At 40.4% G+C, this 14,456-nt stretch overlaps 2 protein-coding genes across 7 annotated transcripts in view; one reads left to right on the top strand and one right to left on the bottom strand.

Moving 5' to 3' along the window:
- Nucleotides 1-184: 184 nt before the first annotated feature.
- Nucleotides 185-12,115, bottom strand: LOC124184358 (G-protein coupled receptor moody). 3 transcript variants are annotated; one of them, XM_046573967.1, is made up of 9 exons: nucleotides 11,304-11,421; nucleotides 6,702-6,811; nucleotides 5,703-5,843; nucleotides 4,573-4,743; nucleotides 4,191-4,318; nucleotides 3,803-3,956; nucleotides 3,504-3,703; nucleotides 2,089-2,268; nucleotides 185-320 (listed from the first exon to the last, which is right to left on the bottom strand). In XM_046573967.1, the coding sequence occupies exons 2-9, from the start codon at nucleotides 6,809-6,811 to the stop codon at nucleotides 217-219; spliced, it is 1,188 nt and encodes a 395-aa protein (XP_046429923.1). In that variant the 5' UTR covers nucleotides 11,304-11,421; the 3' UTR covers nucleotides 185-216. The 3 variants fall into 3 exon arrangements, with proteins under 3 accessions (XP_046429923.1, XP_046429924.1, XP_046429922.1); XM_046573968.1 differs by lacking the exon at nucleotides 11,304-11,421 and adding an exon at nucleotides 10,129-10,209; XM_046573966.1 differs by lacking the exon at nucleotides 185-320 and adding an exon at nucleotides 683-785 and having other exon boundaries at nucleotides 11,304-12,115.
- LOC124184354 (G-protein coupled receptor moody) overlaps nucleotides 4,638-14,456 on the top strand; it is an 86,162-nt gene continuing 76,343 nt past the window's right edge. The window contains exon 1 of one of the 4 annotated variants that reach the window (XM_046573957.1): nucleotides 4,638-4,756. Coding sequence is in view for 1 of the 4 variants with exons in the window: in XM_046573950.1 (XP_046429906.1) it covers nucleotides 11,209-11,214 (6 nt within the window). In the remaining 3 variants the exon portion in view is untranslated. Of the gene's footprint in view, nucleotides 4,757-8,568; nucleotides 9,521-11,148; nucleotides 11,215-14,456 lie in introns of those variants that run through there. The other 3 variants (XM_046573955.1, XM_046573958.1, XM_046573950.1) reach the window with 3 other exon arrangements.

Genomic DNA, 14,456 nt, shown 5'->3' with positions numbered 1-14,456 from the left:
AAAAAGTTCAGGTTTAAAGTCTGAGAATATGAACAAAGTCCACGTAAAAGACAGCTTTGGCTCGCAACGATTCGACAAGGCTCACGTACGGTAACTGTATCAAAGCAATCTTGACATTTTATCGTCCACTTCGCCGAGTCTTACATCTCCTAAAATATTGCAGACTGTTACAACGGGGCTATTTCAGAGCGAATCGTTTTTTGGTCCTTTGGAAAATCACAATATATCCTTGGAGTGCGAATCTCTCGTAGGACTCATCGGGTTCATAGCCACGGATACGTTGGACACCATAGTTCTGCTGTAGCTATCTCTTGAAGAGTCTGAAATTTGAGGAAACTAATGTCAACGGTATTCATTTGATATACAGGTATAACGCGAAGGTCATCGTTAAGTAAAATTAATTGACAATTAAAAGATGAAATAAATATTCAACACGATAATTGAGATAAAAACTTAATCAACGAAACGGTTGTTAGTTGTTAAAACTCGGGTTACAAAATTACAGTCCGACCTTCATTGTTAGTTCGGTGTTAGTTTGTTGTAAGTGTGTTTTAAAATATATATGTTTATTTTTTTATGCCGTATAGAAATACAGTTTTCGATTAAATTCGAGGTAGATTAGTTTGTTAATTATAATCCAATATTGTTACTACTACTATTACTGTAGTGCATTAGTAGGTACCTATATTCACTGCCACCGAACATGCAAACGTCCGACTGTGGTTTTCATGGAATGGTTTTAAGTAAAAAAATATTTGGGTAGTTCGAATCAGCTACACCTGAAACTGTCAAAAGGAAAACAATCGTCAAGTCCTTGGAAGAAAAGAATAGCTCTAGCTACATTGAAAGAGAATTGTGTTGATGATATAGATAGGTGATATTGGTTGCACATTGAAGATAAATTGTGAAATTAGTGAAAAGGCCAAATAATGGATTCAACGAGCTAACAGAGGTTTTTCGTCTCTGTCCATTGTTTTGGTTCGGTTAGCAGAACCACGAACGTTTAGAAATCGTCGTTTACCAATTACCGCTCACAGGTAGATTATAGATAGAAAGAAGATATGATAAGATGTATCGTTTGCTTGTTACGTGCAATAAATTTAGGTACGATTTGTAATTTAATACTAACAGGTATCGTATACCTACGTCTGGTGTAAATATATTGTGTAATAGGATGTGTAGATGCGATTGGATATTCAGAATGACGTGCGAGGATTTCTGCTCAAGGATGTATCAGACGCATAATACGTATAGTCTAGTCGAAAAAACGTCGAGGCAAGACAAAGGTTGAAAATCTATGATCGAATTCCATCGAGGTAAATTTGATTAAAGTAGTAAAGTAAATTAATGAAAAAACCTTTGCCGTGAGAAAAAAAAAACATTGAAAAAATGTGAATTTACTTTAAGTTCGTCAAGTTCGTAATATACGTCGTATCAACAAGTCTGTCGATGTAGATTGCGAACTCCTCTTGTCAAAAGTCTGCAGCACCAAATATTTGTAAAGACTTCATTTCAGAACAAAACGAGCTATAATTAATGAAAATTGAATGAACGATATGCTTTTGACACTTGAGAAGTAGTACCATGCCTACAACGTGATTAGCTGTATAAAGTTGTTCAAGTAATTAGCTCTCTTTATATTGGAATTCTCAGATGGTTTATAAGCGTCGAATTACTATTCAAAGCAAATTGAATTCGGTTAATTGTTGAAACTTTCTTCTAAAGCTTTGGCACGTCAGAATTGTTGTTTTGCCTGAAACATCCTCAATTTTCGTTTCTTTTGTTTTTTTCTGTTTTCAATGCGGGATATTGTTATAAACACACAGGCATGATCACACAGAGAAGAGAGAAGTTAATTAATCAACCGGCCCGAGTTGCGCCGAGACATGCCGATGCCACCAATCTTAGAAGCATTTTAGTCCCTTCACTTACGAAACTGTGTAAACTGCAATTGTAATTTGGTTACACGGTGGTTCGGTCAGAGTTTCGTGACCGTAGCTACCGTCGCGACGACGATGTCATGGACGTGGTTGTGGTGGACTTGGTTTGGCGTGTGGATGTTGTGATGTTGATGGTGGTGATGGTTACCTTGGTGTAAATTGTTCTGTGCTGGCGCGCTGCTCCCGTGAGGAGTTAGCGATGCCCGGATACTCGAGCAGCTTATAACCCCGGCGTAAGCCTGCCTGTATTGCTTGTTCATTATCACGTAGATTATTGGATTCACGCAGGAGGCGAAGTAAAGCAAAAGGTAGCCGGCAACGTGGAGTCCTGGAAGGGTAATTATTCGATAATTATAATCAACGTCACGGTCACTTGATAGGAAAAAAAAAAAAAAATACCCTAACCGATTTTCTGCACTTCTCCAAATATTGTGTCATGTACACTTGGGGACAATGAATCTGAATCGGCTAATTTTTTACACCAGTAGGTTATGTTGGCAACACAGAGAAACCTACAGCGCCGTAGTCGGCCAAACGCGAAACAAACTCAATCTTGATAAACATAACATGACCCATGACCGTCGAATCTAACCTTAGAATACCGCGGGAATAATGATTTGTTGGATTGACACGTATTCTAAGGTTAGATTCGACGGTCATGGGTTATGTTATGTTAACAAAGATTGTGTCTGTTTCGCGGCTGGCCGGCAGTGGCGCTGCGGGTTGATTCTGCATTGCCAACTTAACCGATTGGTGGAAAAAATTACCTGTCTCAGAATTAATGCGGACAAGTGTACGTCTATAATGTTGAATACAAAGCATTATACAGGAGAAAGTATACGTATGTATAGAATGTCTATGGAAAATTTCCTGCTGGAATTTTTGCAGGCCTGCATAACTTTGTAAAATATCTTCGAAGAAGCCAGTGAATTTTGTATGTCAGGTGTAAGTTGAAAAGAAAAATCGTGTGAGAAATATTCGCAGTGAAATTCACTGCAGCCTCAATTCTTCACATTCCCTGATAGGATATGCATTGTATCACCTTGAAAACTTTCCAATTTCTCTTCATTTCTCAACACAATTCCTGTTTTCTATTGAATTCTTACTTCACGATTTTACTTGCTACTATATTACACGTAGGTATGTACATATTCCTTGTATTCTTATCGTTCGAAAAATTTAAATTGGTTGCGACAAGCCGGTGGTTATTGTTATTGTTATTACTTTTGAGTCGATTAGAAAAACACATGAGTCCGAATGAGTGATTCAAGTCAGAGCTATTCGAATCGAATTAATGAATGAATTTAGGAGTTAAGTCATGTAATGATTAACATTGCAGGTCCAGCATTCGAGCAAAGAATAAAACACAACCTTGTAGAAATGAGTAACAAAATGATGCGGAAACATGTGGAACACCTTGAAGTATGTTGGATGGAATCAGGGAATGTAATGGATTATGAACGATTAAAAAAATAAAAATATACGTTTTCTTTCGAATATTGCAGACAGAATATTGACTAATGATTAAGAATATAAATGACTGTCGGGAAATGGAATGCTCACCAGGATGCTGGACGGAAGAATCGGCGACCTTGACGATCGTGATGGGCAAATAGCAAGCTAGGAAACTGAGGAAAATAGCAAGGACCATTTTGGTGATGCGCCACTCGCTTCTCCGCTGTTTTATCTCCCTGACATCCTTCCTGGGTGAGTGCGGTGACTTGATAGTCGGTGCAGCGTGTTTTCTCATTCGTGATTCGGATCTAGTGAACAGTCGGAACAGGGCGTGTTACACAAATGGAGTCGCGCATTTTTTCAATAGCCTTGAAATTTTCATCGATTCGGCGATCGGTAAATCTCACCTGTGAACAACCCAAAATATCTTCGCATAACATCCCACGATCATGATGCATGGTATTAAGAATCCCATGACGAACAGGAAGGTCTTGGAGCTGTGACCCTGGGCGTCCTTGACGATGGAGCAGGTCTCGAGATTGGGGTCGTAATCGAATTTGCCTGGAACGAGGTTTAGGATCAGAGATCTACAGCCCGTGAATCGCCAACTTGCCGGCCAACTGCAAGCACGCGTCATTGCCACCTCTGACTGATTGACAGATCGGCCGACATGATTTCTCAACTTCAATTAAACAATTAAATACACGGTACGCACTAAGTAGTAACTCGGCCTCGTGTGTGTGTGTGTGTCTCCAGGAATATGTACTTGTCAATAAGCTTGGCACTTTTACTCACCCCAAATTCCTAACAGCGTCGGGACTTGCATACCGTAAGAAAAGCACCAGCAGAACAGGATCATTAACGCGATCCAATGCTTTTTATAAACCTTGTTGTATATCTCGTGATGAGCTATCATGATGTACCTATATTCGCAAGGAAAACTCTGATTATTTAAAAAACTTTATTACACGATTTTTGGGAGGAAATTCATGAATTTGAAAAGTCAGGTACTCTTTACCAGCCGATGACGATGTTTTTGTCGATCGCAACAGTAAAGATTCACAGTTTTCGGTTTTTGTACATGTCTCGTGTAACTTTTTCTCGCAGGAGATTAAACCGACGTCACCATATCCGACACTTTGATATAATACGTATCACGTATGAATATTTGTTTTACCTGTTGACCGTGATAGCAGCCACGGAGAGCAAGCTGACGCCGACGTTGCCGTATCTCAAGAACGGCACCAGGTGACAGAGGAAATTGTTCTCAGCCCATCCACCGTCGATGAAACGTATAGAGTCAAAGGGCAGCACAAGCAGGCAGAAGATGAAATCCGCCACGCATAAACTGGAATTCAGACGTAAGAATAAGCGATCATTGTCACGCTAATGAAGTACGAGAGATTTTTGCAATTGTGAACTTTTTCAACTTCACAATTTTCGCACTTCTGGTCACGAAATTCTATGAAAATAACAAAAGAAATTTTTCGAGTTGAAAATTTAGTGAAGATTCGTGTCAACGCGATGAGAAAAACAAAATAACCCCAACAAAAGATACAGATGTGAGAGAGTCCGACTTTTTCCCCACGTTTCAAGGTTCCAGAAAGCTACAATTTAAGGTGAACGTCGATAGAAATTCGCAGTACGAAACGACGACGACGAATAGCGAAAAATGCGGTATCGTAGCTCTGTGGAAGCCAGAAAAGACTTGGGAATTGAATTTGATTTGGGTTTCGAAATTTAATTTACTCCCGAGGGTGGGTCGTCGGAAATATAGCCAGAGGGTCGAGAAAGGTGCGACCAATTTTATTATACTCTTTGCTCACTTGACACATTTTTGGAATTTGTTTTATTAAATTTGACGAAAAGCATCCCTCGCCGCGGCTCGTTCATACACATAGACAGACGTATTCTTCGTTCGATTCAAAACCCTGGGAAAGCTCGCTTGCAAATATAGTACAACGACGCAATTTATACATTACAACTCTTTGCCAAGCGTTTCCTCTACAGGCTACAGTATGCTGCTGCTAGGTTTTGTGAAGATAAATTGAACAGGGCGCCTCCCGAGTAGCCGAGGAAGAGAAGAAACGTCGGACAAAGAAACCGATAAAAGAGATGTAATTACTTCCAATTGTAAAAAGTTTTCATCGTTCGCAGCCTGCGCGGCGCGACAAAGTTTTAAATTCAATTGATTTCTTACCGTGCCAGATGATTCAATTATTTACGCGATATCTGTTTCTACTCCGAACATATTTATTCATTTTATATAGTGGTGATTCTAACATCCGAGGCACCACATTAACCTACCTAATTATGAAAGCAGCGGCTACGTTCCGGACTTTCGGGTACCTGCAGAGTGCTATGATTGTCAAAAGATTTCCAAGCACCCCGGTTACCAATATCAAAATTGCCGCGGTTGCGGCAAAATTTCTCAGCGGTCTGGAAAACCTGCAACAAAATAAAAAAAAAACAACAACACGTTAAATCAAAACCAAGACAGGGAAAGAAAATTGAGAATGTCTGAATTATATTCGCGTAGTCGTTATACTCGGTGCTTGTGGTTTGGTTAAAATGCATTATTTGAAAAAAAATAAATAAAAAATGTCCTTCTTGTCGTAGTTAACAATCGTGTGTGAAAAATGTCGCCCCTCCTTTTTCCGATGAAACAAGCGAGCTCTGAATACTGCACGAAAAATTTGCAGCGGAACAAATATTGTCCCTGTCGTAATCCAGCTTATAATATTGTTCTGAATCTGGAGCGGGTATGCAATAAGCCATAAAGACGGAATAGCAGCAGCGACGCTGATTGGCTATATAAATGCGTGTGCTTTTTTCAACAAGTTCTAGGTATGCTGTAAAACTTATAGCTTCCACTTGCAGCTACTGCCACCTAATAACGTCGCGAAATGGGAAACTACTTTGGCAAACTGCATAATCTGACTCCCTCTCATATGGATGCAAAACTTTCCTCGTTCTCCGCCAAATTGTCTATTTCACACTACATCCTATGCACAGTATACACCTTATCGTCGGTGTTTTGACGTCCTCTAAACCATGTACCGAAACCAATCGGGTACGGAATGAATTCTTGAAACGCCAAGGAAGAAAACGGGGGATGAGTTGAAAGATTTATAGAGAGCGAGAGAGGCCAGGATGGATCATCGAAGAATTCTCGAGGAAATAAGAAAGAAAGAAATGCAGTTTACGCGAACCGACGCATCGCACATACTTTTGAAAACGACGATGTCACGAGTAGATTTGGCTTCGAGTTATCTCCGACATACACGGCAATGGATTCTCATTTACCTTGAATGCTCGCTATCGATGATCGGCATGCTGCGATTGGCTTCTTGGGTGATCTGCGATAGCCAAGTAGCTTCGGGTTCCATTTTGAAGAAATGATCGGCTCCGGTCATCTGTAACATTTAATAATCGATTTATTCGCGTCAATTTTACCCACTCTTCGACGAATGATGGGGGCGCACTCGTAACTCGACCCGTACACCCGTGTCTGGAACCGTGTTTAATCTACCGTATACACGTTAATTCGTCAACGTCAAATTAACGGATTAGTTCGGTAGGAGCATGAGAATGACCTTTAAAATGAAAATTTCAACGTTCTCGCCCGTCGTCATTTGTGTTCAACACACATACGGGTTCGATGTGACAATTAGAGGGACTTGCATGAGTCAGCTTTGAAATATGGGGAAAGACAAGTTTCCCACTAACGTTATCATTTTCCTTGAATATTTATATTACTGAACCGGACATTCGGTGGTTCATTTCTTCATGGTTACCCGGAAGTTGCAGCAATAACATTTTTTTTCAGAAACTTACTCGGTTTCCTGATGGTTTCAAGTTGACGAACTAATTTTACAAAAGGCAACCGAACCACAGAAAAAATTCTCCGTAGGCACTTCTTTTACTTTGTGTAATTTAAGTAAAATAATGAAAGAGCGAGAAACGACGCGTCAGAAATTTTTCTTGAAAATCAATTATGTACACTTGAGACTGCGGACTTGATGCTCTTCGGTTGAAATCTACAACGCTTGGTTTCAAGTCTAAAAATCGGTACGATGACCACGAACCTGATAACAGCTTTAATATTCGAAATTCTGCCCCGACTGTCCCTATTCGAAATCAAATACTCGAATAATTTTCGTACAAATTGGCGGATCCCGCTGGGTTTTTTTTTCGACTCATGTATCTCTTTGTGTACAACCTGTTCCATGTATGTCCATTCAGCAAGAACAGCTTGTAATAACACCGCGCCTCGTTACGTGCCATAGTTTGAATAGCGATTATCAATGTCTCGTCGAGTCGTTTGCCAATGAATGGTGAATCACGCGAAGTGGAAATACGCGGAATAGCCATTAGAGCGAGATGACTCGATCACTTGATACACTTAACGTATCACCGAAGCAGTAGGAGCGATGAGCTTATCGAAAGATGTGGCTACGTTAATATCGGGTGTTGTGAAAAGTTGCTAAGCACGACGTACACAGTCATCGGATTCCTTCGATTCCGTTTCGAATTCGTTTCGAGCAGTCCCCGTAGCGGGCGGATATCGGGAGGCTAGCGTGCATTCTCCGTTTTGTCCCAAAAATATGCACGAATGTGTGACTAAAAGCAGTGAACGTGCTTCCCGACGTCGAGGTAGAAAAACTGTTTGTCACCTTCCGGCGCGCCTTGTCTCCCTCCTATTAAGTCGCGATAAAAATGTTGCAGGATGAATGAGGTAGAGATTAGAGATAAGGCGTCTTGTTACGGTCTTACGCCAGTCCTAGGTTTTTTCCTCGTCTTTTCTATCGCGAAAAATTAATCGTGGTACAGGATTTCCGGGAGGCCCGGAACACCCGATAAGCATCATAACTGCTCGGCCTGACAATTAGGATAATACGCACAATATTACAGCTATGAATAACTGGATGAACCCAGCTTTGGTCGCATAGCTACACCCACTTTGAAAATTTTTTACATTGTTGCCAAACAATTATTGCGTAATTTGGCCAGCTCTAGCGACACTCACTCAACGATCACTAACATTTTTCCTCCAACTCGCCTCCACACGCGCTCAGCCCGTTTGCCCTCCTCTTGTTTATTTAACGATTAGATACCTCTTGAGTGTTGGACATATATGCATAGGTAAATTTCTTTCGCGTTACAGCCAACTCGTTCGAAACTTAGTCGGTACTGCGTATTTCCTACTAACCGGCTGAAAAGATACGATTTTTCAAAATTTCAACACCCCGCTTTCCCTTCATTCGATTACGATCGAAGTTGGTGATAAACGTGGAAAGTTACTTTCGTTCGAACAACCCTTTCTTCACCTACGAACGTGCTTATTATGCGTAAGCTGTCAAGTGTGAGATTGAATGTTTGTTTACTATATGTTTCCCTTCGATGTTGAAAATTGATGTGAAAAACCGGTTCACTTGCTTCCTTTCCAGCTCCAGCTCCGGCTACGCGACGAATCTACATCTACATACATCCGAACTACATGCGTAGTACAATTTTACCCACATACCTTATACACATCCGTCCTACACGCACCATCTCTGTCTTCCGGCTGCTCATTCATTGTCAAATTTATAAACGCTGGTTTATCAATGCCCGTTAATTCACCGGTAGGTACGTACCTACGTACAGCTGTCCGTGACAGTAATTCATTGAGGCGTGGTACGTGTAACACAATATGTATATAGTTATACTCTCATTGCGGGCGTGATAAGTTCGTAAATACGTTTACTGCGATAGTTCGAGCAATCGTCGCAGCACGGCCAACAACTACTCGGCGTCTGAAGTAATGTGGTGAAAACTTTGCGGTTTGCTCTCGCAAATTCCGAGTAAATTCTCCTCAGTCTTCGTCCCAGCTTCCAGATCGCGGCGAAAAGCTTTCGGAGCCACTTGGCGCAGAAAATTATGCTCGTTAAGGCTTGTTAGAACAGGAAGTCAGAGTGTTAATTAGGTTTACGTCGCGTACCTAGTTCCGTCCCGTATTTAAAATTAATCGCACAACCAACGTGTCGATGCGTTCCGTTCTCTGTTTTTTAAATTCAGCATAAGGTGCGCGACGTGACGGAACGAGAGAGTGCGAGAACCCGAAAATAGGAACAAACTACGAGGTAAGTTTCAGACGTCAATAACGTTAAGTGTGCGAATAACGTTATACTTTTTGTTTGCTCAGTCCGATTGATTTTCCTCGATTCTGTTAACTTTTCGTATCCCCCTCCTCCTATGTATGCTCCGGATGATGCATGACGAGAATAAAATTGACGAAACCTGGGAGAGCGTCGGTTGGTTTAGTACGTCGAACAATGTATACGGTATATAAGGATGCACAATGTGTGACAACATGCTGGCCTGACTATGGGGGTGCTGGATTTAGTAAACTAGGGTTAAACTGCGGCGCATTAACCTCGATTGAGTTTAATTAGAAGAAATTAACGAACACCCGGTATGTGTCCCTTCGCTGTAACGCGGATAAAAAAAAAAAAAAAAAAAAAAACTCGCACACACTTACAAACGAGGAGAAAAAGAGAGAGAAAGAGAGGTGGAGAAAAACAGGAGCAACAACTGCGTGAAAGGCGATCCATGGGAATAAAATGTGAGAGACCTTATATATTGTATCGTATGAAAGTTGCGATTAATATCCTTACACCTACGACTGATTTAATACAAAAATACCAAAAAATATCGCGTGCGAGTGTTTAATTATTGGAAGAAAAAATACCTTGTACTTAAATCGCGTATCCGATATGTACGTCTCATGGGAAGTCTTAAGACCCAGCAATTGTTGTTGTACCTTTACAGTAGGTTCGCGTTAATCGCGCCTGCGGTATTTCTAGTTGTATGGTATTGACGTCACCGAATGATTTCCGAGTTAATCACACGAATGTCAATGAGTGACTCAACCTGACTCACTTCTTGTGAGAGAGAAAGGACTCGACCACGGTGTTCAAGTTTCTCGGACGGTGATGGTGATGCCTGTACACCGCGTATCGCATACCTGTACACTGCCTGTACATACACGATAAAAAACGTGTTGCTCACGATGCAACGTGTTCCGAATTATTTTTTCATTCGAACCGGCTCTGACTCATCTTTAAACGTCCTGCAATTCTTCGTCGCGGATGTAGAGTTTTTTTTTTTCATAATTTCGTATAAACAATTCACGAGTCACTTTGAATACCTACGGCACGTTATACTCTTCTATAGCTTATAACGTCTGTTTAGCACACCTCAGCGGTATTCAAAACCACATACGCGATTCTTTTACGTTTCGCAAGTAGAATTGTTGTATCGTTATAAGGGTTTTCTCAATCTGCGGTTACATTGTAGCTGAAAAATGATGTAGAGTTTTTTTTTAGTAACTTTTAGTATATTTCGTTTGGGTTGCATGTCGGAAAGATCTAGTTATTCTTTTATTTATTTTTTTTTACATATACGACGACAGTCATATTTCGCTTTATTCTTGTCTTGTCGAATTCGACTGCTTGTTTATTAGTTCAGATAATACGCGAGGCTTTTTGCCGACCAATTGTAACAATAATTTAACTTCCAGTCTACGTTTGCTAGAACTGAAACACGTCTCGAGGGCAGTAAACAACTATCCTTCACTTTTTATTCCATTGAACGCCGACTGGTACGAAAAACATTCCCTAGATGTCGCTAGCGTTCGGCGCTCCCGCGACAAAAGTAATCACGAACTTTAATAAATGGAGCAACGAATGCACGGTTATTAATCGTACGATGATAATTTTTCCGCGATCTGTGATGAGCCAGCCATAGTTTGTCCCGACACTGAATTTCGATGATCGTAAGTTTTTGTTTTAATATCTTTCTCGTTGGATTTTGATGCGACTGCACAAGTGCAGCGGGGGAGTTTAACAAGTGTGTCGGTCTCACCTTTTTTTTTGTTACCACATGAATGTGACACGGTGTTGAACCCCTCGGAACCGTCTTTTTGTTCTTTCTCCGGTTTGTAATGTGGTCCTCAGCTGCAGAGAGAGTCGGTGTAGCGTGACTAACAGTTTGTCATCATTATCTCGTTCCTGTTTTCTAATTTCACTCTTCATTCGCTCGCAATCAAACTTATACTTCCAAGTGTGCGTGGGCGTGCGTGGATCAGGCGTACAACGCGACTCGTATATGAAATTCAAATCGACTCTTTTGTTTCGATTGTCGGGCACTCACGCTGTTTGAGCAGTAGCAGTAGGCCGCACTTTCGACGATCGGTGAGAGTTTTAAAAGATACACATCACTCTTGAAACTATCAAAAGACAAGGTTTACAGTATAGTCGTTTATTGACCGATAATCAGCCGTTAGAGTCAAGTGGAGGCGAATGAAAATTTAGTAAAAGAAGAACTGATCTCGATTTAATTCCCGATTTATTTTCACTCTCGATTAATTCTCTTACTCAAATACAATTCTAGATCCTATCACGCGATACACTCTGCAAGCAAGTGACTCGCGGATTTGCGATTAAGCAAGCTCGTTTCGTTCCTTATCGTGTCTGGGCTGGTAGAATATATATCACTTTGCCGAACACCTTTTGACCTCTTCAAATAAATTATTATTTGAATGTCAGAGTACGCGCGGCGACACGATTTACGCAACTCTGTCCTACTCCGCGATCAGTTGTAATTTGTGAAAAATTCCCAGTGCATTTTTGCACGCCAATAATGCCCGACCGACTGCTTCAAATGTCACGAAAAGACTGCTTAGTGCTTACCGTGCATTCTGTCAACTAGGAGTTACTACGGAGGACGCAGGAGTGGGAGTCCCCTGATGACAAATGCTCCCACCTCTGTGTTGTTCAATCGTATCTACGTCCATGTCCACCATGGGTTCGGTGTATGGGTTTTGTTCGTTCGTACGTCAGGCGTAATCCGTGGTCTTCTCCCGGTATATAACTGCGCAACGCTTTGACAGTTTTATGATTAAACAGTGCCTCTGCTTTATGAAACTGGACAAAGCTGCAGCATCAGGATGGAGGATTTCGGGTTATAATACCTGGGATTAATTTTAATGTAACAGGTGGAATTTTCCACGCCTCGTTATCCTGTCACCGCGTTTATTAAACACAGTCATGTAACGAATGGATCCTCACGCGTTTTGTGTCTGGGGAAAATCAGCCATAATTTTATGTAATTGAGTATTTGAATGAAATTTTTTTTATTTCATATTCTTGCAGATTGGAAAAAAATATTTTGGACGCATTTTTTATTTTTTCGACCGTATCAAAACTGCCATTGATATAACAGATTGAAAACTATAACATTGCGACGTCACCCATGTCAAGATATATCTATATATGTTAAACTCAGTAAAATTCAATCACCTATAACATGAAAAATTGTCATTTTTAACGAAAAACAAAAAATACGTCCTCATTATTTTGGCTTGCACTGCGTTATGCACCCGTAAAAATGGAAAAAAAAAATTTCATTCAATTACTCAATTAGTCTAATTATACATTCCTGAAACCTGGAATATTCGTCGTTTCGTATTCATCGAAACGCGAACATTTCACTCAATTGATATTTTGCTTTTTGTACATCGAATTAGAAGGCGTATTATTAATTGGTAATTTCGTTATACTATACACACAGCACCTATGACTGACGGTTTTTCACGCAGTAATTGGCTAATTGCTAAATGAACCTCTGCAATTATCAAATTTTAAGGTTCAGGGCCTGCAATTAAATACGACTAGTTTTTTTATTTCCCGATCATACGTGTAATTGCTCAGTCATGAGTGTCGGTAAAAAATGTTACTTTATTCTTTCTCGATCATAACGACGATGATCTGTTCCAAAGTGACGAAACTGCAATAAGAATCGCACGTGTTTTTCAGCGAACCTCCGGTGAAATCTCATATTTTTCCATTGCACGTATAGCTTCGCCCCTCGCTTTCGTACCTAACGAAATGTAATTATTTTTAAAAAGGATGTAGGGACACGTCAACCCACATCCAAGCCGGGCTGAAATCGAGACTCAGCAGGGACTCGGTAAACCATTTAAAAACAACGTGGGTATGATAGCTAGACGGCTGATGTGCCAGCGCTTGTAACACGGAGTTTAACTATTCTCCAGAATCATCGCGTAAACTAGTCTCTTACGTGATTGGCTTATTGCTTTATGCGCAGGTTGTGCACGATGCAGTGATTCTTTTAACCCGGATTTTCTTTCTCGTTCTCATTCCTTTATTATACGCACTCTGCGATGAAATCTTATCTCCGGATATACTCTCATTTTACTTAACTATGAGTGTAACCGCTCCGCTCATTGTTTTATTTCTGCATCCGTTTACGTCTTCTTGTTATACCGTTTATACGCTTACGCACGCTTCTTCAGATTTCTTTTCGGTTTACCGAGATTTCCGAGGGTTGACGATCTATTGTCTGATCGTTGACATTTCCTCTTTGAAACACAGGCGTTGAAAAAAGGCACGGTTCATTTTTTGTACAATTGTTCTTCTTCTTTTGTTTTTTAGTATGAAATTCGTAAGTGATATTACGAAATAAGTGCCAGTATAACGATACTGGGGCCTGATTCGGAATTATTTTTCACTCGTGAAAAGAAGAATTTTCGTTTAAAGCAGCTAACCTCGATTGATATGGTATGATAAAAACTGAAAATGTACTCGAAAGGAAACAGAGTTTTACTCGTTATAGGAAGTTTTCCTGACACAGTAAATATTGCGAGTAGTTAATATTATACTACGTAGATTCTTAAATTGTACTTAAAAAACTGCAAAAATTTGCCATTCGATAAGCGAAAAAAACTGAAAGGTTACCAATAATTTGAACCTCGATTTGAACTATCAGTCGTACCCGTTCTCACCAGAATTAGTCAATATCGAAGGATTTCGCACATCGTAACCACCATTTTCATTCGGTCTTTTCACATTTTCGAGTACCACATACGAATCTGAACATTATTCACGCTCTCCTTATCGATTCTACACCCAGGGTCGAATGGATTTGACAAGACGGAGCTACATAGCACCTCTCATTTGCAAAAAAGATCACCTTCACCGGCCATTCGAAGACGAA

The sequence above is a fragment of the Neodiprion fabricii genome, chromosome 6, assembly GCF_021155785.1.
Source record: "Neodiprion fabricii isolate iyNeoFabr1 chromosome 6, iyNeoFabr1.1, whole genome shotgun sequence".
Classification (NCBI taxonomy): domain Eukaryota; kingdom Metazoa; phylum Arthropoda; class Insecta; order Hymenoptera; family Diprionidae; genus Neodiprion; species Neodiprion fabricii.
The sequence above is the reverse complement of the archived record's forward strand: the minus strand, read 5'-3'. Positions and strand labels throughout refer to the sequence as shown.